Source organism: Protomyctophum bolini (assembly GCF_963924005.1).
Source record: "Protomyctophum bolini genome assembly, chromosome: 3".
NCBI lineage: Eukaryota > Metazoa > Chordata > Actinopteri > Myctophiformes > Myctophidae > Protomyctophum > Protomyctophum bolini.
Window position 1 is genome coordinate 25,203,626 of NC_137864.1, and position 25,000 is coordinate 25,228,625.

Consider the following 25,000-nt stretch of genomic DNA (forward strand, 5'->3'; position numbering starts at 1 on the left):
AATTAACATAACGTCCCTCAACACACTGCACAGTGTGTGTGTGTGGTTGTGTGTGTGTGTGTGTGTGTGCGCGCGTGCGTGTGTGCGTGCGTGCGTGCTGTGTACAGTCGAAATCACAAGTACTATGGTAGGCTACTCTGCTTGCAGAGGAGCGCTGTTATACCTCCAAGCATATGCACTGCCATTGTCACGTTTACACACTGACCTAACAACACATTTACATCAACACATACACTGCTGTCATCGGATCCTATATAAGACAGAGGTCTCACGGTATAGCCTACAACCTCTACATCATGTGACAGTAAGCTGTGGGCTTCACTTGCCAGGGCCAAGCCTTAGAGGTCTTCTGGTAAGCCAGAGATCCGAACCGACCCGGAGCCGGTTCTGGTTCCATTTACAATAAGTGACTCCCAGGTAGGTTCGGAGCGGCTTCATCAGATTCCCTGATGAAGGCTTAACCGCCGAAACGTTATACAAACAACAACAAAAGTTAGAAGTCGGGACATATCATATCATATGTGACCAAATTTGACTGAGACTGCCATTGGATTTTTTTGAATTTTTTCATGTCATATGAAAGCAGGGAATTATAGCTTCAAATTGACATATTGGTTGTTCAGTTTGACCCACCAGTTTTGGAGATATGGCTTATAGAGTGATGTCTTGCAGAAAACAGCGAGTTGAGAAAACAGGCTTGAAAGGTTCACTTCTGTAACATTACACCTAGCTACATGTTTAAGCATTTATTTCATATTTACATTTACACTTATTTCAGACATGCTCTAGTATGTGAAGAGTCTGCCTGTGCTATTATCTCATTTTGGGAATAAAAAAAAAAAAAAAAAAAAAAATTCTCCTCTGGTGAAAAGCTGGAATGTGCACGATAGCAGTCTCTCAGTCAAATATCATATCATATCATATCATAGCCTATTGTCAAATTTGGTCAAAAACAAGTTGTTATAGCGTGTCAAACTTGATATGCTCTGCAAAGCATGATGGAATCTTCCAGCCGAAGGTAATGATAAACAATAAAATGTGGTCCGCTCTCCTGCGACATAAATTAATGGTGGATTAGAAATGACTAAGAAAAAAGATTACGCACACATCTAAAGAAAATGTAGATTGCTTTTTGAGTGGCAATAGCCCTCCTATGCCCAGCTTTGTGCGTTTGTGTGTACCGCATAGCGATGATTTGATTGGCTGAGCACCCCATAGCGATGATTTGATTGTTGACGTGTTTTCATTTACCCAGCACAGCCGAGGTAATGGCTAATTCACTGCAAAACAACACACACTCTCTCCACTGACTACGTATCACCCCTAGCAGTTATCCAAACAAACACAATTAGACACACACATGAGATTAGATCTGCATACGCAAACACAAATACACACTGTTTGCGAGCAGAACAACACCAAAGCAAACACATTCATGCACATACGGCATGAGCACGATGCACTGAGGTGCTTTAGGGCCTGGAGAGATCAGCCCGTGGCTGAGGGAATGTTAACGCCATACTGTGTTTTGAAGTGGGATAGCACAGAGCAGAGCCCTGGGCTAGCTGGAAGCAGAGTTAACAGACCTTTTTGGGGCTAGCAACCAGAAAAAGCCGAAAACACGGTGTCTTGCTAGTGTGAAAGGGGATCAGTGCTTAACTGTAGAATTGTCACTGACACAGATTTCTGCACGCATATATACGATCATATTCTAAGGAAATCCACCAAAGTCCTACACAATCACTGCAATATATTTCTGCATTTCCTGCATTGGACGTTTGGACAGTATAGCGTCCACTTTACGTAAAGCATTTATTTTTGCATATTATTATTATTACATATGATTTCCTGGCCCTACTGGCCAGGGATTGTGTGATCTGTCACTGATTCCCAATCCTGAATCCATATATGGACTCAGAACTAGGACCCAATCTCACCCGAGCCCTTGATTCTGACGAATTCTTTACTGTGGATCTCGTACTTCCAATTTTGGGCAAGGTTTCAACCCGTTCAGACTGTCATTTGACCTCCATTATAAAATGAAGGTTAAACATTTCCAAAAATATCAAACATATGTGGGGACAAAAAGTAGGCACCCTGGCCTACTGGCATGCGAGCACTAGAAATCTGGCATTCGGTCCAACGGTTTGCGAGATTAGCGCCGGACACACAGCCAGACAGACTGACTCAAAGAGCTTTTCGCTGTAGACAGCCTGGTCCCTAGGAGCCACACTGTAACAACCATACAGAAACCTGAGATACAAAACACATTTCTCTGCAGATAATAAAGTCTTATCTAACAATCTTATTCTCATTATATTTTCTTATCTTATGAACGGAATTCATCAAGTCTGGCACAGCAGATGGTAATGTACACTATCAATGCCTTGAAACAATAAGTGCACAGCACTGTCATTGTTCAGCACATGCACACACCTGACACCAGGAGGCAAGATCCTGAACTAACATCTGCTTACATGACACATACTGTACCATGTAAGCATGGCATAAGGCTGGGTGAGCCAACCCACCTCTAAATATGTCAATGCCTTCATTCTCCCCATTGCTTCCCTCTCAACCCACTGCTCTTGCTCTCATGGCCCTGCTTGATCCCGACACACACATGGGTCAGCAGACAGAAACACAGAGGACCCGATGGAGGCATGTTTACACAAGTGTGATATTGCTGGTGTCATATCTATGTAATGGATGTGGAGGAATCCAAATTTATCAGAAAATACATTTATCAGATGAACACATGTAACTTCAAATGGCTACACTATCTACACAATTCCTTTAGGGTTATGATGTTGCACAAAATGTAGCATTAAACCTGAAGCTTCCACAGTGGGTATCTGTGCCTAGCCTACTATCCAAGTTTGGGACTATAATTTGTCCCAAATTGGGATTTATTTCTGTGGCAACTAAGGCATATAAATCGGTTAAATTCCAATTAAACATGGGGAACATACATAAAGGCAGAAATAGAACACACTGTTTAAAATTATAACATAACTGACAAATTGAAACAAACCAGCAAACCAACAAACCAGCAAACCAACCAAGGACATGGACACCAACTGCCGGTCTGTATGACCACAGCATGTCCCCGGGCCCTGTGATACTTTTCATACTATTCATTACTCAATTTAGGGGTGGCAGAGGCCCAGTGATGACCCTGTACTGAGTGAATGTCCTGCAAAAGAAAGGTCACAGGTGCAGCGCCCAATGTAGCCGCATGTGTCCTGTCAAGGTGTCCTTGAGCAAGACACTGAACTATTTCCTGTTCTTTCTTAATTATAATCAAAAAAATCACACATGCGTGAAGTGAGGGGCGCTCGTATCATCATACATCATCATCACATTCCGTGCTAAACCAATCAAATCATCACAAATGTCATTCCGGTCAATCACAATTTGCGTCATCACATTTCTGTCCTCACGTTTGGTTTCAAATGTTTGTGTTTACACAGTCACCAGGAGGAGGAGGGGCTATATCGTCCCTCAAAAATAAATAATAACAAAAAAAAGTAAATGTAACATGCATATCAGTAAAGAAACATGATAAATACTGCATTCACGCTAGCAGCGACAAAAGCTACAAAATATCCAAGGATGGTTATGTAAGTGGTTAAGTCTTTCACAGAGTCACCACTGAAGTGTTGCTGAACACTTTTTGTCACTGCTAAAGTGAACGCAGCATTAGGCCTCTAGTTTGAGGGAGGCATTGGCAGCACAAATAATGGCTTAGGAAGTTTGACACACAATAGTGGAGTCTGTAAAAATGGAATCGAAACACCACAAAACACTGGCTTCTATTGCATTTCTTTTCAGTTTGTGTTTTGTGTACTAGGTCTACATGGTTCAGAAAATATATGTGGAAGAGGGGGGTAATATTTGTTTGCTGGTTAAATGTCCCATATCAGGAATGTCACATCCAAACTTCAAAGAAGCGGCGGTGGATCACCAGTCTGGGGTAGAGTGGCTGGATCGCAACCGCAAGGTTGCCAGTTCGAACCCGGGCTCCCCCAGAGTTAGTGTCGAAGTGTCCTTGAGCAAGACACTGAACCCCTAATTGCTCCTGATGTGCTGGTTGGTGCCTTGCATGGTTTCTGCCGCCATCGGTGTATGAATGGGTGTGTGAATGGGTGAATGTAATGCACAATCTATGTAAAGCGCCTTGGATAAAGGCGCTATATAAATGCACCATTTACCATTTACCAAGAGTTAGGAGAATCCGACAAACACCCTATTTCAAGAGTCTTATTTTTGAGGGGCGCTACCCCTCCTATATATTCAGCTGTTAATGTAAATGTTCATCCTACACAAACATAAATTCCCATTGGGATGTCAGAACAGGCCAGCTCCAAATATGGAGATCTAGGGGTGATCAGGTGTGATCAATTGGCTAATTTGGGCCCTGTCCTGAGCCCGGTCTGGTTCTGGACTCTCACCAAATTAAGGCCAGACACTGCACTCCCTGTGGTGGTGTGGAACGCGTGTGTCAAATTTGAAATCGATGGGTCGAATGGTTCTCGAGTTACCTGGATTACACACGTACACACAGAGACGTGGCGTATATAGATACTAGAGCGGTGACCGTGGGGAAGGCCTACTTGGAGCAATGCAAGTTGTAAATGCATACAGAGTACACCCCCTATGGGGGTGTGGAGGCCTTTTTGGGGCGGTTATGGACAACCGTTGGTCCAATAGTATCCACACCGGCCACTGAACCCCCTGCGGTGCCCGTGGGGCCTCTACAGCGGTGCTAGTTATGTGCCAGGCATGCCCAAATATGTAGTATATGCAGCTAGCTTGTGGAGTTCCATGTCAGGCATGCCCAAATATGGATTGTTGTGAGGTCAAAACAGAACAGGCCAGCTCCATATATGGACGCTGGACACAGACATGGACACTTTGAATTACTAAAAATATCAAAAAAAGTGATTCTTGTCTCCCAAACATCATTAAAATAAGTTCTGGTTGCAAAAGGGGTCACCCTTTAAAAAAATCACACCCGTGTGAAGTGAGGGGCGCTAATATATTAAAGTCTAACTCATGTTGATTAGGTGATGTAATGTGATGTAAAACAAACAAACATTAAAATCTCTTTATTGTTAATGGCATTTGATGTTTGTGTTAGGGAGAAGATTACGTACGTCCCTTCATTGTCAATGGCATTTGTAAAACAAACTTGAACGAAAAACAAACATTAAAACTATCAAATTGTCCCTTTGCTCTAGCCTAGAGGAAAGGTGATGGGGTCACTCAAATGTTAAGCATCAGGGAGCATTAATGCACTCAGAAGGTTCATATTGTGAAACCTATGTCACAGTCTTTTGTTAAGTATTTCAAGTGGGATATTAATTTCGAAACAAGACAAAAAAGGTTGAAATATGGATCATACAAGGTTTCTGCCCAACAGTGACAATATGTTGTATAGAGGACTGACTGATAGCATCGTCCTTAGAGCCCCACTACCAGTGGGGCTAAAAATATGCATTGCACACTTTTGTTAAGGGGGAAAAAAAGTAATCTGTAATCACGCTGGTCACAGCACCATGGGACTGCTCCTCTAGCAGACTTATCTGATTGTAACAGCACTGGTTTTGATGTATACTTGATTTGTTCATTTTAATACGTTTGTTTTCCATACTGATTCGGTGTTGGTGCATGTACTGACGGTTATTTCTGTCTGTGTGATGGAAATTACATCGGGGAATTCTCAAAGGCCCCCAACTGCAAAAGGAATAATAATAAAAAACAACTTTAGTCATTGTGCAAAAAATAGACCCGATAAAGAAGCAACGACTGCCTCCTGGGCCTCCTTTTGATCAATTATAAAGCACACAGAACCTTCCTCCATTTCAGTGCAGTTAGGGTCATTGAGTGAAGCCGTCTAATAGGCATATCCTTCCATGAGTTTGTGTCCAAGGCTCTAAGCTCACATACACCACAACCAGACGACTATATAGGATTAGGACAATAAGTTCCAGGCATTTAATTAAAATGAGCCCTCATCAAAATACACAAACATCTTAACACTACAAATGGACTTTTGGGAGAAATAATCAGGGATAGAGAAACAGCATGGGCCGGTGTATACTGTAGCTATGGTATACTGTAGCTGAGGTCACAACAAAAGAGTGGTCCTCATTTACAAAAAAACATAAAACAGAATTCTGGTTATACAGTCATTTCCACACAGAGCTTTGGCATTTATCAATTTCAAAGTGAGCTGAGGCTATGATCAACGTGCAAACGAAAGCTTTAGAGTTAACATGGACTTGGTGCGTCAGATTAATTCTAGCCGAGTCAGAGAATTGCTGTTTTAGACCATTGTATTCTGACTGGCATCCAAGCATTGTGATATTACATTGCATATTACAAATAAAAATTAAATAAAAAAATATGTAGCCCATGGCAAAATATTCTATAACAAAGGGATCTATCAACGCGCCTCAAGCCTGAAGAGGCTATAGTCCGGTGGTCAAAGGAACAGGGACAACAGTTGCAGAAGAAGGAGAAGACGCTGGAGCAGATCAGGTTCTAGAATAAATAATAATAGCACCTGAATAAAAAGGCTTGAACTTGAAAAAGCCTAGAACTGCTCTAGTGACTTCTCCTTCTGCAAAATATTATATTTTGTAAGACTATTCGTCATATTCTTTCATTCATTTCCAATGAAGATTGTTTGATAAATAAAGTATCCCTAATAGGAAGTGCATTGGTGGAGCAGACACACGCAACATGTAAGGAGGACATCCACATACTGTACTGTCTTCGTTTGCTCAATAAGAACGTACGTTTTAACGTTTCAGTCAAAGACCTTCCTCAGGTATCTGACCAAGGAAGGTCTTTGACTCAATTCAATGCTGCAAGTTCTTTAATATATCTTAGCAAAGAGTGTGTGGGCGACCTTCTCCTTACAAATCAATTGTGCAATTAACAAGATTGACAGTATGTAGCCTATACTGTTGATATTACAGATGTATAAATTATGTATAAACTATGAATATTAATTGTTGATGGCAACGCTTGACAGCAGCAGTGATTTCTTTGCATTCTGCATGTACTGACTTTCAGGCTGCCAAACAGAAGCAATTGGTTGAACTGCCACCTTCATTTATTTTATTTCTTTTTCTTTGTCTTTTAAACATAATAGAATAACACAAACATAGTTTACATTATCCCCATTACCATTATGCAATATGCATACAAAATGTTGACATGAACCAAATACAAGGGCCACTGCTAATTAAATTAATAGATTTTCACTGTTGTAGAGATGAGACATTTTGTGGCATGGGGAAATATTGGTAGCGTGTCATTGATCTGACCTCCCGTTAGTCCAACCATTACTAACACTATCCCAAACACTAACCCTAACCTCACAGGAAGCCACAGGTGATTTCTAACCCCGCAGCATGGGTGATTTCTGACCCGCAGCATGGGTGATTTGTAACCCACAGCACATGTGATTTGTAACCCGCAGCACAGGTGATTTATAACCCACAGCACAGGTGATTTATAACCCACAGCACAGGTTATTTGTAACCAGCAGCACATGTGATTTGTAACCTGCAGCACAGTTCGGAGTAACGGGAGGTCTGACTTAAGGGCAGTCCCCGAAATATCTTTGTTTACAAACAACAAATATAAAATGCTTGATGTTTTCAAGTCAACCCTTGGCATCCTCTTTAACTTGTTGGGGAAAAGAAGGGACATTAAAAAAACTTGAGAAGTGTGTATACATGCAAGTAGCTATACAATCAGCCTTTTTCAACACAGAGAGAAAATTCTTTGCTTTGTTAACATCATTCACTCTCAACCATGGACTGTCTGTCACTATACATTTCTTTTATCTGCCAGCCAGTGACAGACAAATGGGAAAAAAACACTGAAAATGTCTTTCCATGGGGGACAGAAATGTCTGTTCCTTTTTGTCAGAAAGGCAAATACTCACAAAGAAAGTGGAGTGCTGTGTGAAATATTCCCTTGAGGAAGCAACTTTTTCTACTATTCCTTCACCTTGCTATGAAAAATGCAGAGAATTGGTCTATAGAAGTGATCGCACGATGAAGACCGTGGAGAGCAATTCGGTTGTGGAAGTTAATATAACTCTTTTGCTAACAAGGCGGTTGAAGGCAAAAGTGAGAATCTGTGATTGTCTGTGAAGCTGAGGGAAGCATTTGAAAGGCAAGGTCTTTGTCATGGTGCACCTGGAAAGACCTCTAATAAGGACACACACACACACACACACACACACACACACACACACACACACACACACACACACACACACACACACACACACACACACACACACACACACACACACACACACACACACACACACACACACACACACACACACACACACACACACACACACACACACACACACACACACACACACACACACACACACACACACACACTCTTCTGCTTGTCCAAACTTGTCAACATTCACCCAACATTCTCTCTCTCTCTCTCTCACCTCATCCCCTCTGCTGCTGAAACAAGGACAGCAAGTTCGGGCCATGTCCTCCCTTTGCCTGGGAGAAGAACTGGGACCGCACAGGGCTCTGAGACGCTCCGTGGACAGATAGATCGGAATGACAGCAAGGTCAAAAGCGAACACATCCAAATCGATTCCCTGTGCTCCACTCAAAAGGCCCCAGGAAAGCAAGGAGCAAATATTTAGGCTGAAGTTGTAGCAGACAAAGCGTGCCTCTGGTACACCGCACAGGCGAAAGCGAATGCCCCTGCACCCCTCCACCCTCCGGCACACACTCTTTCGGCCCATAAACTTTAACTGCTAACCTTTATCGCTGACGAGATGATATATATATATAAAAAAAGTCTGTAAACTGGGGGTCAACGGTGAGTCCACATACAAGCCTCCTATTGAAATCCATTGCGTTGATTCTGTGGAGTGCTGAACCGTGCAACCGGGCCACAAACAATACACTGCACCTCATGCAACCCCCCTGATGAAGGCGAGACTTCAACTCCTCTCCGGCGTCGAGTGGGGACCTGTCCGCTCACGACTGCACGCCTACGTGGGCTGAGTGCAAGGGTTGGGTGAAGGGCTAAAAATGCAGTGCGGTATTTGTACACAGAGCAAGACTTTTAATGTCAGCCGCTATCGAGCAGACGCTGTGGTTTCCACTGCTTCCTCTTTCTCTGGCTATATGAGGCACGGTGGAGCCCTGCACTGGCCGGACGGCTACTAGTCAGCATGGAGAAGTGGAGCTTGGAGCTGCACGCTTATCGTCATATCAATCACACTGCAAGGCACCACATCCTGTCTGCTCCAACAGTGAATCATGATGTCGTGGTGTGTGTGTATTTATATATGCAAACAGTAACACACACACACACACACACACTATTGTGGAAGGCAGTGTTTCACACAGGCAATAGCTGATTATGTCTGTCTGTCATTTGTGTGGCAATTTACTTACTTTGCACACACAAAGTGAAGAGGTAACAATGGGCTGTATTCTTACAGGCTGTGATGCCCTGTCCTTATGTAACTGCATGGTGCCCAGGCTATGTTGGGTAATTTCTCCACACACACACACACACACACACACACACACACACACACACACACACACACACACACACACACACACACACACACACACACACACACACACACACACACACACACACACACACACACACACACACTCAGCGTCTATGCCGACTCAAGCCTGGTTGATAGCTCAATTCTTCAGAGCGTGCGCACGCGTGTGCACACACACACACACACACACACACACACAACACACAGTCAGCGTCTATGCCAACTCAAGCCTGGTTGATAGCTCAATTCTTCAGAGTGAGACAGAGAGAGCTAGTGCGTATGCATGCGTGCATGCGTGCGTGCATGCGTGAGGGGGCTGTGAAAGTAAACAGCTCGGATCAAACTAACTCCCCACAACCCTTCCCTTTGAGGACCAGCAGACAATGACTGAGATCAATGGAGCCGTTCCAGAGGTGGCTAACAGCACATACAGACAGACAGGGGCTACATGGGCCCCGTCAAACGCACATGTACTGTATATCCCTGGAGATTTTCAACATGAACCGATATCAGAAACGTATCAAATGCATCGTTGTGATTTGGTTTGACTACCTGTGTGGTCTCTTAAGAGTCTTCTAACCAAGGGTGGTGAATGATGTATCAGTTGAGTCGTGTGTACAGTGAACATGATGACACTAGGCAGTATTCTATCCCACGACAAGTTCTGAAGTTTAATACACACAGTATTACAGTATTGGAGACATTACGTGACCAGAAGATATGAGACAAGGACAAGAATAGAATGAATAGGAATATAACATGTCATGCATCTCGTATCAATGTGCACAGACGCCAGTCTCTGATAAAGTAGTTGATGGTCATCACATCAATCATGCTTACAGTATGTAGATGAGTGTTTTACAACGTGTGTACTGGGTCAAGCAGATAAAGATCATAAATCATGACAAGCATATATGGCGATTTTCACTGACTTAGAGACACAACATTGGATTGAACATGTGTTCCCTGGGGGACCCTGATACGCCTAAAACCAATTCAGTCCAGTGACGCTTCTAAATCATCAACTCCAACTTAAAACCCTAACGGATAGAATGCAAGCTTTAAGAGCCAGAAGAACAGGCAAGACCAGGCAAGTTACACTGAGGAAATAACCCAGCAGCGACATGCCCAGTACACCGGGGATGCCTCTCTCCCCTTTCTCCCCTTTACAGCCACTGTGTGTGGGGTTGTGTGTTTCACTAGTCTAATGGAGGCAGACCGTGGGTGGACCGTGGGGATTTCCACAGCACTTGGAGTTTTTTCCCCCATCACTCTTGATAATTGCAGTTCAGATTAGAGTGGCCTGGGACTGATAACTCTGGACCTGTGTGCGTGTGTGCATGCGCGTTTCGTGACTGCATCTTTATGTGTCTGGTACGGTATGTGTCTAATGTAGCCTACCATTACAGTATGTGTGTGCATGCCACAGTATGTGCATGTACACTTATTCGCATGTGTGCCTGTATGCATGTGTAAATATGTGTGCATGTAAACTTGTGTGTGTGTGTGTGTGTGTGTGTGTGTGTGTGTGCGCGCACGCACGTGCGTGTGTGTGTGTGCATGTCCCTAATTGTGCAGGAGAGCTGTGAGCTATACAACATAATCACCTTGACCACACACCCTCTCTCATTGTGTAGGAGTCTCCGCTGCATGCTCTCGGACGCTCACGGTGGGAGAGCGTGATGCTAATTGTATGCAGCATCTGCACATCCAGTCATCTACTGGAGCTGCACCTTGACTTACTACAGCAACACCGTCGGGGAAGTTTGCCATTAGCTATTTCTGTTCCTTGGCATGCAACAGCAGCCGCATTGGTCTACCTATACATAACATCTTGGGCAGGCCGAACCCGACCAGCACTGACAAACCCTAACCCTAACCTAGCCTGGATCCAGCCCAAAGACCCCGCCCACTCTCTGAGTGGACTGCATCTCTTGCTTCAAGCTTCAAGAAAGCTACAGTCTGATAATCAGGCTAACCCTAACCCTAACCCGACCAGCACTGACAAACTGGGCTTTTTCAACCAACGGTAATACTCATATTGGAGGAAAGTCATATTTGTCCTTGGTGGCTGTGCAATATCAGATTAACACGTTTTGTGGAAAATGGAGACTTTTGTCTGTTGGTGGGTGTGCTCATGAATAATGCATTTGACTTCAAAACAGAGAATAAAACACAGATAAGATCAAAACAAATACATTTGTATTTCCTGGGGAGTATGTAAAAAAAGTCTTGTTGGCTCAATTTAATCGTTTCCCGCCCTCTCCAGGGGGAACAGAGGGGGAAGTGATGTGGGCTGATTTCTGATTATCACAGAACGCTATCTGCGCTAGCAGAGCAGAACAAGAAAGCAGCAACAAGAGACCCCTTTGGCCTGAACTCATTTGCTTTCAAGTCTTCCCGTGTCGGACTAGAAGGGACTGCAGTTAGTTTGTCCTTAGTAATTGCACTTGTCATTATCATGGATCTCCTTTGGAGACAAACACTCACACCCACTGTTGGAACCCTGGGAGAATGTTGTCTATGAAATGCAGTGTTAATTCAGTCTATTGAGTATTACCCATAGTTGTAAAGCCCCCTTTGTCCGTGCTGTTCAGGTTCGGCCTGCCGAAGACGTTATGTACTGCAGGTAGACCAATGCGGCTGCTGTTGCATACGAAGGCACAGAAAGAGCTAAAGGCAACCTCCCCGACGGTGTTGCTTTATGACTGAATGTGCTGAGTGAGGGCCGGTATATGGAGAGGTCAGTTTCACACTAGCCACAGTGCCTTTGTATATAGCGTAACTGAATCCTATCAGACTTATTGTTTACCTTAACTCTACTCATGAACAGAGTCTCACGGAGAGAGCCAGTGGAAGGACAACAGGCCAGATCAGTTGAAGCAGAGTTCATGTAGGCTACTGGATGCTCATCCTGTTTGGGTCATCAGTCCATTTTCACATGTTGCCCTCCAGATTTTGCTGTGTATAGGCAGCAAGGCCAATAGGAATGGACCTTGGCGTATACAGCATAAGCAGTTCAGGAGATATAGACGGGGCCACTTTAATAGATACAGTACACAGACCTAATACTGCTCTCACCCCACCATCGCCACCTTCAAGGTCTGAGGAGTCGTGACTTGTGAGTTGCCCTGCTGCACACCTTCAGGACACGGCTGTACTGAGCCGTATATCATTTATAATTTATGTACTCGTGGCCTTCCTGTTAGCTTCAACCAGCCTGGCCATTCTCCTCTGACCTCTCTCATTAACGAGCTGTTTCCGCCCACAGAGCTGCTGCTGACTGGTTGTTGTTTATCACGCCATTCTCTGCAAACTCTGAGAAATTCCCAGGAGGGCAAAGGGTGGCTGTTTCTGAGATGTCAGAATCATGTTCTAATTCACTTACAGTACCATTACCATTCCATTATAATCTATAATCAAGCTTTAAACTGTACACTGATTTGGACCATTAATTGATATCCACATTCATCTATATATGCATCATGTGAAACATAGTATAGACATAAATACTACTTGTACTGTAAGTCGCTCTGGACAAGACGAATGTATTGATTTGACACATTTTTCACATTCAACCAGCTGTAACATAAACATACTGTACGGTAAAGGCCATGAGTTCACTCACTCATTAAAGACCTGACAGTAACGGTAATTAAATTATGTTTCATAAGCAGCTCAACTGACTGCATCAGAAGCCTTAATGTAAATGTATAACATGGTCAAGATACACAATCACACACACACACACACACACACACACACACACACACACACACACACACACACACACACACACACACACACACACACACACACACACACACACACACACACACACACACACACACACACACACACACACACACACACACACACACACACACACACACAAGCTGGCCAGCTCATCAGTGGCTTGGTTAGCCATGGAAAATAACAGTCTTCATACACATTGCCAACCTACATCAGCATTTTCCAACATCTCCCCCCAACCCTGTTAATCTTACTCCCTTTCTCTGCATCTCTGCATCTCTCTCTCTCTCTCTCTCATCTCAAATTGATGTATTGGTAGATTTATCAGGTTTTGTGCACTTGTGGTTGTGGGTGTTGATAGCAATGTTCTTTGTTGAAGCGTTATGTTCTTGTTTTGTATGAAATATTTGAAATAAATGAAAATATGAAATTCTCTGTCTAGCTCTCCTCCATTCCTCATTCGTTTCAAGGAAACCATAACATTGCAAAAAATAAATAAATAAAACTAGAAAAAGTGCCCCTCGGGGCACAGGTCTCCACCAGGATAATAGCGTTTGTGATGTTTGGACAAAATGTGTAGGAGTAATATAATTAGAATATGAGTAATATACCGTATACTATATTCTTTTGCCATAATCTGTCGTCTGGTGGTTATATAACAGGGCAATACAAATAAATATAACAGTAACAGACAGTATTCATAATGTTTAGTAGTGTGCATACAAAGTTGTACACATATCGGTGCAGTTATAGGTGAAAACATGAATTGGCCTGTTATAGCACCAACATGAGGCTGATTAGAATTTTTTAAGTGGCATTTCTTCCTCTGCCTATAGTGAGAATGTGCGTGCATTCACGGAAATCGCACGTTGTGTTCAAGATTTGAGGCATTGTTAAAAAAAGACCATGGCCATGTATACCGATTTGCGTGTTTTATGGATAAAATGTGTACGAGTAATGTACAGAAATTACAAATTTTGCCAAAATCTGCCTCATGGTGGCGCTATAACAGGGCGTTGTGGAGTGTGTGTTCAGTTTGGCATCGCCCGGGCCAACGGTGCCAGAGATTAGCTGTACGCAAATCAGCCACAGTTGGAACATTGGAATGGAATATGAGAAATGTAACAGTTACGTACTGATCACATGACTACAGAGATAGATAATGTATAACGATTTGCGTGAGGTTTGGACAAGATCTGTGGGAGTAGTAGCCTAAAAAAATATATAATAATAATTTCTCTGCCTAGTGGGTCTTTGGGAGTGTGCGGAAGGAAAGGAGAAAAATAAAAGAGATTAGAGTCAAGCGAGCATTTAATTTACCTGTGACCTGTGAATTCATTTGAGTTGGATAATCTGCTGACGTAGAGGACGGAAGGAAGAGAGGAGATGATGATCAGGGTATGGATAGAAAAGCGATGGTGTTGGAGACGGTGGGGTGGCAAAGAAGGCGGAGCGGGCGACCTGGGGGATATTTGATGAAATTCTCATAATGAATAATGCATTATGAAATTGATCCGGACAAATCCCACCTTGAGGAGATTGGTGTAGGATTATAACAGGTATAGAGGCTAGGTCTCTCTCTCTGTGTGTGTGTGTGTGTGTGTGTGTGTGTGTGTGTGTGTGTGTGTGTGTGTGTGTCTGTGTGTGTGTGTGTGTGTGTGTGTGTGTACACAGTAACCGTAGGGGCGGGTGTGCTGTGCAACTTCTGCATTAGCAATCAGTGTTTATTATATAAATGGCCTCTACCAAACAATAATGTTGGTGGTTGTTGCTGACTGAGGGTTTCCAACCATGGGTTTTGCTGCAGTTAACTCTGAAAAGCCCCGCCTGCCATTTCCCCTCAAAACCAGGAGGAATAATCTTCCATTACTACATTGCGCTACCTCGTCTGATCTCTCTTTAGAAGCGTTAATATTCCAAACGAGATGCAACCATGAGAGCGACGTAAATTTAGAGATAATAGCAATCTTTGTTGGCCCGTAAACAAGGAAGTGAATGGCTGTGCGCATGCAGCGCAAAACATGTCCAGGAGCGCTGAACAAGGCGTTGCCTATAGCAACGGGAGCTGTAAAAATATGGATTACAGCGATCCCATTTTATATCATTAACTCTATCTCTACCACTAGCTGTTAGCATAAAACCCAGCTCAAGGGGCCAGCATACACGTTCACTTTAAGATGTCGGAGTTTCCCATAATTGGAACGGTGGGGCATTGCTATGGGAACCGGACCAATGTTAAAGGTTCCCGTAGGCATCAACCATTATATAGACGGAGTCTACGTTGGCGTACGTATATATACGTACATGGGGAAATAAAGAGTTAAAAAGGACCTTAGCACCCGTGCTTTTTTATTTAGAGGACGTGTATACACGCTTTTTGCACAAATGGTGTTAAAAGCTAAAGTCTAGTTTTGCTCCCAATATATCTATCAAGCCAAATTTGGCGCTTCTTTCATAAAATTAACGATAAGTTAGCTATGCCACCCCATTACAATAAAGAGTAAGGTGAGAGCTTCCAGAGAACTCAATATATATATACTGACTTATTCTATAGTTGCATTATTCTAATTAGCATCCTATAATAAGACATAAAATCATTGGTGGTTCTTACGATCTGGCACTCACAGCAGCCTTGGTAAACATGTGCCTGATCATACCCTTTTTAGCACCATGTTTGAGAAGTGTGTTGGGGTGTGTGGTGTTTCATTAGGATTATTGTGTCATGCCGAAAGCATATTATTTCTATCGGATAGAAAACAGGTATCACCCTAATGATAAGGTATAATGTAAGGCCTAATTCATGGACAGATGTCCAATCATTCCCTAGAACTGGTTCGCTGAGATTGAGCGAACAATGCTCTATACCCTTGAAGCGCTTCAAGGGGAATGGCTGAACTTCTATCACACAGACAGAATATAAACACTTTTTGGGCCCCACAGATCATCTACATGTCATATGGCACTGTTTATCGGTGCATCTCTCTAGTATGCCAATTTAACTTGCTTAAGTTTTGAATTATGTTGATCAAAGAGTGGTAGCTGACATAATGTACAATTTACTGTCATGATTAACAGATTCACACATTTTCATTACTGTATGGTTCCCAAACTTTTTCATGTCAAGGACACTTATTAGCCCACGGACCCCCATTTGAAGACATATGCCATGCAGGGACCCCCATAAGAGAATATTTTTACGGTTCTAGCAGTGGTTCTCAACAAGTTTAATTTCAAGGACCCCCAGTTTGACATGAATTGACGGACCCCATGTAATGGCAAATCTATCTCTGAGACCCCAATTTATATCAAATCAATGTTAATTTAAGTGTAGACATGCGGAACCGTTCCATTTGTACACTAGCGGGTCCATTTGGTACCATTTGTACACTCTCAGAAATACAGACCCATAAGGGTCCATTTGGTTCCAAACTATCATTTAGCTGGGGACCCTCTGGAACTCCCTCAAGGACCCCTAGGGAAGCACTGCTGTACTGTACATACAGTAACATTATAGGGAACTACAGTATACCAGTTAAAATCACACACACACACACACACTAGAGGGAGGGGGTATATGCTATGGTGCGTTGACATCATTATACTCAGTAATTAGCCTCTGTGTTTAGTTTTACATGCTTACTTTTTAATAAGCATGCACTATTCTAACAACTACTTTCACGAGCGACTGCCCCTCACCCAACCACCTTTCAAAAAGAAAAGAAAAGAAGAAAAAACAGTGCACACTTAGGGCTCCAATTCCGTCGGCGCCTTTACCCGCAACGTGGCCCGCAATTCAGCCGCTGCCCGAAAATGACGAATATACTGTAGGAGCTTTCTCTGTCCCTTAATGGTATTTTCATCCAGCATCACCCGCTATCTTTTTTGCAGACACCAGTATATATAGCACAAGTGAGAATTCAAGGCAGCAACGCAACACTCTTCCATGGGCTGTAGACCGTAAGGCTATGAAGCAATAGCTTCTAAATACATAGCACTAAATACAATACTAGCATTGTAAATACGCACTGGCAGATGTACTTGACAAATTCAACGGTGTGTGTGTGTGTGTGTGTGTGTGTGTGCGCGCGCGTGTGTGTTTTGGGGGGGCAAGGCAGGACGTGCAGTGCAAGCAGTCGTACTGCATGGCAATAAGATCTCTATTCCGACAGCCTCAAACTCACTCTTCAATAATTGTCAAATCAACTGTCTGGCTAAAGTGTAGTTAAGTTAAAGGGATTCGCTCTTCAGTGCGAGTTGAGCAGACTCAGAGGGGAGAGGGGTTTTAAAGCACCGTCTCCTCCTATCTGGCCTTCGTACTGACGAGGCACTTTAATTCATTACAATGTCAACTTTATCTAAGCGTATGAAAGGCAAATCCCACTCAGGGTTGGAGCCCTGCCATGCAGCAGAGTCTAAACCCATAATATTACAGAAAGCTGTCACACTTCCCTTTAAAAGAGGTGCTGAACTTGCTGGCTCTATCTCCAATTATAACAGTACAACTGGCATGCAGGTCCATCTTTCCATTCTAGCGGCTTTGTTTTAACCGGCAGCACATGCTCTGTGCTTGAAAGGCATTTCTAATTCCCTTCTTTGGGGAATAAAACACCACAAACAAAATAGTGTAATAATAGAAAAATGCCTCAAGCTGAAGCGTTTTGTAATCAAAATTCAGGAGTGAAATACAATTCATCAGAATCAGAGGCATTTTATCATCAAGTACTAAGAAAGCAAATATGTGTGTGTGTGTGTGTGTGTGTGTGTGTGTGTGTGTGTGTGTGTGTGTGTGTGTGTGTGTGTGTGTGTGTGTGTGTGTGTTCTTCCTGCTTTCCCTCTCTATTCTTATCCTCTTCTCCATCTTGGGGCATGTACCCTTGAGGACCCTGCAGAGGAATGGGAGCAGCACTACCACAGCACTTCAAAAACAAACACTCAATAACAGAGAATAATTAGGAAAGCCCCGAGCGTGTCAGAACATAAACACACAGAACATAGTGGAACTAATGAGACATCATGGTGTAGAGAGCATCTGTGGCTGGGCCGCAGTGCATCTTTGGTAAGACGCAGGTAAAAATTAAAAGTATTCAAAGCAGAAACACTATAGGCCTACCTGGGATTTCTTTGGGGTGGGGTGGGTTAAAGCCTGATTTAGGATTTGTTCACCGAAAATAGCCAAGCTCTTACAACGTGTCGCGCTGTGGCTCATTGTGAGCTTACGTATAGAGCAGCCATTTTGGGCGTAAGACGCCTTACGGCGGGACTCCACCGGGCGCGCCAGCGTTGCGTCTCCTTCACTGTCAGGGAATGTTCCCTTTTTAATCAATGAAGGGTGGCTCCACTGCCCGCGTTGCGTTGCGTGACTGCATTAAAATTGCCCCGGTTCGTTTTTTGACGCACGCGACGGAGACGCAACGCGCCCGGTGAGGGTGAGAAGCGACCTCGTCCTCACGTTCACTGGCTATATATGGAGCGTGTCAACATATGGAATGTCAGAACAGGTCAGCTCAATATATGTTCTCCCATGTATAGTACAGGCATTATATGGGAAAAAAGGGGTCAACCTCCAACTAATTGCAAAAAAACCAAACTCAGCTGATTTTGTATCTTACATATGTCCTGAATAACATACAAAAAGTTGCCTGAAATTGTCTGAGGGGAAAGTGTTGAAAATGGCCTGTACAGTATGGCCACCATAGACATCCTATATAAGGCAAATAATTTAAAACTAGGTTGTTTTCATGATGCTGAGTCCATTCCAAGCATTAGTTTTTCATAAAAACACAAAAAAAGTGGCTATGGCCGTTATTAGCCCAAGGAGTGTTTTTATGCAAAACTAATGCTTGGAATGGACTCAGCATCATGAAAACAACCTAGTTTGACATGTCACATGCTACTTAAACAAAAGGAAAATTTGAAATTATTTGCCTTATATAGGATGTCTATGGTGGCCATACTGTACAGGCCATTTTCAACACTTTCCCCTCAGACAATTTCAGGCAACTTTTCGTATGTTATTCAGGACATATGTAAGATACAAAATCAGCTGAGTTTGGTTTTTTTGCAATTAGTTTGAGGTCAAATGACATTATTACTGGACTAGTATGAGGATTGTGACTGACATGAGTGAGTTATGTGAAATAATGCAAGGTTTCATAGTTAACTGCGACCTTTGGTCGCAATAACTATAAGTCGCAACAAGTCAACAATGCAAATGTAGTTGTGCTCTTTGTTGCCTGCCTGGCCAGGATGTGAAAGTAAATACACAAGCGAGCATAGTTTATGATCAGAGGGAATGGTTAGAGTGGGAAAGTAGCACTTCACCTGTATACATCAACATTAAATACAGCACTTGAACTTGAAGTCAGAGAGAGAGAGAGAGAGAGAGAGAGAGAGAGAGAGAGAGAGAGAGAGAGAGAGAGAGAGAGAGAGAGTGCGTGTGCAGAGCAGAATTTATAAGAAAACAATGAGACAGAAATGAAGCTTTCTACAACTAGCCAAAACTATTAGCATCAATCATTCTCTTCAGCCTGCCACTGGCAATGTTGAGAGAAAGACAGGCAGTGGGAGACAGGGAGGCAGGATAGTAAAGACAGAGTCAATATGATTTGTGGATAATTTTAGCATTCCCAGGCTGAACACAACAGCCAAGGTGCCAATCCTTTAAATGCATACGTTTCATTGGCAGTGGTGACCACCAAGTGGTCATTACACACACCGACGATCTTAGATCTGCTCCTCTTTAGCTATCACTGCTCAGCCAACCGGCCAATCACTACCAAGAGGTTGCTGCTATAACTGCCTGGTGTGCGTGTGTGTGTGCGTGCGTGTGTGATCTCTCTCCAGCAGTGCGTTTTACTCCCATGCCTATAGAAAGCCTGGTTTTCTATAGACATGGGAGCAGTGACTTTTTGTCACAGATCATGAATATCGGTGGAGAAAGATAAACGTGTGTGTGTGTGTGTGTGTGTGTGTGTGTGTGTGTGTGTGTGTGTGGAGGGGGTGGACTTGAACGCTCAAGTTCAACACTCCGTAATTGGATTGGAGGAACATGTCTCCAAGGAACATGGACTCAGTGTTTCTCTAGAGCAGTGTCAACTATCTGGCAGTCAAACAGTCACATGAAACAAGTAGATGGCAACATTGGGGAGAACTCTGCAACAGCCCCTATGCAACGTGAGCAGGTATTTTTGTTTACAGTATATGCAATGCAGGGCAAAGGCAGGTGTGGTAGACCTACTGTAGTATATGTTAAGCTAACAGTAATAATTAAGATTAAGATAAGATAAAGATAAATTAATTAGATAGACATAGTGTGTGTGTGTGTGTGTGTGTGTGTGTGTGTGTGTGTGTGTGTGCGCGCATGCGTGCGTGATCCACATCCATTTCCTTTGCGCAAGAAGGTACAAATAGCCATTAAAGAGACCCAGTAAACCCCCCTCTGTAAAACCTGCTTTATTTGACTGAGCACATTTTATGGCGTCTTTATGGAAGCAGCCAGACGTGCTCCATTTTCCCGTTTTACTCCAATGAGGTCCCTTTTTCTGTTTGTCACGCCGCCATGTGCCATCATAGAAACCAATCAAATCCAAATTCCTCCCCACCATCACTGAGGCGCAGTAATGGGAATGCATGCAGGCCAGAGGGAAAATAGACTCATATCCCCACCTCAGATTGCAATGAGAGGGAGAGAAAGAGAGAGAGACAGAGAGAGAGAGAGAGAGAGACACAGAGAGAGAGGGATAAATGAGTCTGTGATTAGACGGAAGGGCTGTTCCTGAGGCAGCTGTCCTATCTCTTTAGGCCACGAGGATCCTGGGTAATAGCTTTGAACTGACAACAAGCCGCAGGTCTGCCATTAAGGCCCCCACTCTGAGTCTCTTCACAGAGGTAAGTGAGCAAAAGACGTGCGCGTCCAAGCACACAAACAATCTCATTTGATGCCTGCAAATGCTTTCACCCCCTCCTCCCACCCCCTCTCTTCCACTGATAGCTGATGAACTTTGAAAATAATTGGCTTCTGAGATTTGCACGCACGTTATTTTTTTCACCCCTTCCAGAGTGTCTCATTCACTCTGCAGGTCATTGAGGTGTCACGTAGCTCCATCATGAGAATTCCGTGGCTCACAAAAAGCCTTTCACTTACTCTACAAAATCATTATGCTGTTATGGGCCATTCAGACACAGGAAAACTAGGTGCACAGATGTCAGCCACTTTGCTCAGAGGGGGAAAGGGGGAGAGATGAGTCACAAATTGATGTATTTGGCCGTGGACCCCCATTTAATAGTGGATTCAAGTGGTATCGACCCATATCAACCAGTACTAGTAGGTTACTTAACAAGACCATAGAATGGAGACAGTAGGCTCTAACCCTAATCATAATCCTAACCTCTTAACCAGCCACGTAAGTATATAAAGCACAATGTTTTCGCTTCGGCGTCAGTAATTTCACTTTCCATGTTTCCTAATCGCAGCCACTAGACTCCAGTAGAGCCCACTTGCTCCATTGTGTGGTCTTGATGAGTAACCTACTGGTGATTGTGGGTTTTTTTTGTGGCAGGTCTAATGAGAAAAATAAAGGGAAGCTCCGCACACTCAGATCTGCGCACAATCAAAGTATTTATTTTGCAAGCTTTTGGTCTACTGACCTTCTTCAGGCATTTCATATACTTGAAGGAATAGCCAGCATGCCTCTCCTAGCCTTATCTTGGCTAGTGTTTTAGAAACTTGCCACCCATGCTCGATGTCTCTGTAGTGGTTAAACACAATATGTTAATTTGCTTTGAGTAAATCTATCGGACAAACTGGTTTCTACAAATTCTTGCTATTAGGCTTTAGAGCCACTGTCTATTGTATGTGATCTTTGATTGGATAGGTTTTCTTTAATTCAAGCACATTTGAGAAAACCAGGAGCTAATTTGATTCATGCTCACATCATTACATGTATCCATTTTCATCATATTAATTATATTCTGTTTATATTTATATTTCATAAATAATGTGCGTTCCAGGCTCCCATTTGTGTATGATTTGTGTATGATTTAGTATTGATAGAGTGTCTGGGTTGCTCAATGGGTAGAGCACTCGCCCCTTGATCACAAGGTCGGTTTGAGTTCGGGCAGCCCCAAACTCAGTGTATGAGTAGCACAGCTAGGGTGCAGTAAGTACTGGGAGCTGATGGTAAGTTAGCTCTGGTCCATAGCCTTCTACTGCTTCTACGATTCTGCCCTGCGCAGTAAGGCTATGGGACTTTCCGTTTTAAATCTCAAATCGAAATCAGACCAGCCTCTCCTCTTTGGCGTAAATAAAAATAAAGTTTTTGCTACTCACCAAAACAAAGGCGGGTTGTGTCATTAGAAAGCCTACTTTCCTTAGTGGACGCACTCTGAGCCCCCCACCACACGTATAAACAGTACTTTTGGGCCAGAAAGGGATTTGTTTTCACCAGAGGAAAAATATATATTTTTCCCGGCAAAGAGTAGAGGCTGGTCTGCATTCATGCGAGCAGCGGAAGTTGAGAGTAACGGCTATGGACCAGAGCTAATGGTAGGTATTGCGCTCCACGACAGTAATCCATCTATAGGTCTAGCAGCGCATTGTGAAATGGGGATAGACACCCTCGCAAGTGATACAATATACACCCTATTGACTTGCGTAAACAAAATATTTCCATTCACAAAAACATACTTGATATTTTTAAATATCTTTAAAGAATATTTTTGAATATCCATTTCTGCTAGGAAATGAGCTAAATAGCTAATGTGATTTACAGTAGGACTTAATTACACGACAGCAAAGGCGAAATGGAAGTGAGGGGGAGACGGGACATCTGCTTTATTTCCTTAAAGAATACAGATATGTGGAAGCATTTGAAAATTGTCCACACAGTTACTGGTTTTGTTTTACCAGCATTTCTTAGTACTATGATCACATAGACGTGACTGACTAAAACTGCATTTAAAACATAGTTTTGTTAACACATTATTTACATTGTGGTAAGATTTGCACATAATGCAACTGCTCATATGCTTACAGTACAGTACAGTACACTAGAAAATTACACATTTTCCTCCATTAAAGTCTTGCCCTCAGACACTTAATAGTCACTCACTGGTTTTGATGTTTGACAGGTGAACCACTTCCACATACTATATAATAGTACTTTGACACTCCACCACTGCCAATTGCACTGACAGGCGAGTACTTCCATTGAAATGCATGCAGTTCAGACGTTCCTCCCTAGCGACACTTCTGTTTGAACGGCCCATAATGAGGACTAATAATAACCATGTTAAGTGGGCGAAGACGGAATGAACCAACGTTGTTTGATTTGATGAGCAACAAAGAAGCATGGGAGTTTATAAAAAGCTATAACAAGCTCAAGTTCAAATGGTGAAAGATTCCAGCGGTGGCACATTCCAACTAATTAACATTAACATTTAATGCAATCATGGTAGACACACAGTATTATACAGGACATCAATGAATTAATTCAGGTCCTAGACAGAACACACTTATTTAATTGGCACGTTACATATTTTATTGTGTATCTTATCCAGAGCAGCTTACAGTCAGTGGACACATACGTAGGTGGTTTAAGGCCTATTCATACTCCAGTTTTAGGTGATAAGGTGACCACTGAACGGTGGATAGTAAAAACAGAGAGATGTTTGGGTGAGCGGTGAGTCGCTTACCACCATAGTGTGACGTCATATTGTAGTTTTCGGTGGTCACCTAAAACTGGAGTATGAATAGGCCTTAAATTTAGTGTCTTCAAGACAGTAGACTGAGTAGAGGATCAAATCGGTGACCTCTATCACTATACAGGGTATGCCCTCCTTTCCACTCGCTGCGGTCGCTATGGTTTTTCTACATTATATTAAGTGTCCTTTCAAAATTCCCATGGTACATTTGGTTTTATAACATCTTTGATTTTCCCTGTCAACACAGATCCATTGGAACCGCCCCTGTAAATGCTTAAAAGTACTATCATACCCATTATACCCATACGTCCGAATGTAATTAGGGTACTTAGGGTTTTACCAATCATTATTTCATGTTTGACTGGGATAATAGAATCTGGTTGCTTCCTGGCGATTCTATAAACCCAGGCTGGATGTGTATCTACTGTATGTTAACGCTGACTCATATCCAGGCCTTAGGAATCTGGAGGCCCGTTTCATGACCAAACGAGGCCCCCATATATGACATAATTATTCTGTTGATACAGGCGTATTTACACATAGTTTTGACTGTTATATCGCTCGCAGCCATTACTCTCAACAATTACGCAGCAACAATACCTCTCCTCATCCTGTCATCCCTTCACAATAAAGAGTCTCCCATTTACCTCCCAATGCTGCACATTTTACCCAGGTTATTAACAGGAAATAGGTGTAACTTTAACATTGTGGGAGAGAGCAAGGCAGCGAGTGGTGGGAGAGAGAGGGCCAAGGGTGGTGGGGGGTTGAATGACGTCTGGCGGTCAGTCGTAGCTCGAAGGCCCCCCTGAGGGTGGAGGCCCTTTTCAATTGAAACTGGTGAAACATAGCAAAGGCCTCCTATAATCATATCTCTGCTGAAAGCAGCTAACTCTAAGAGGAAAGGAATAAGAAAACCTTATATTTCTAAAAGAAAGCAATACTGCTTCA

General features: G+C 43.0%; 1 protein-coding gene across 9 annotated transcripts in view; it reads right to left on the reverse strand.

The window, feature by feature from the left end:
• inpp4b (inositol polyphosphate-4-phosphatase type II B) overlaps window positions 1-25,000 on the reverse strand; it is a 252,621-nt gene that overhangs the window by 169,862 nt on the left and 57,759 nt on the right. For 3 of the 9 annotated variants that reach the window (XM_080759699.1, XM_080759697.1, XM_080759695.1), the window contains exon 1: window positions 8,501-9,195. The exons of 5 other annotated variants lie outside the window; for them this stretch is intronic. In XM_080759699.1, coding sequence (XP_080615825.1) covers window positions 8,501-8,646 — 146 coding nt within the window. In that variant the 5' untranslated portion in view covers window positions 8,647-9,195. Of the gene's footprint in view, window positions 1-7,966; window positions 8,162-8,500; window positions 9,196-25,000 lie in introns of those variants that run through there. One more of the 9 variants, XM_080759700.1, reaches the window with a different exon arrangement.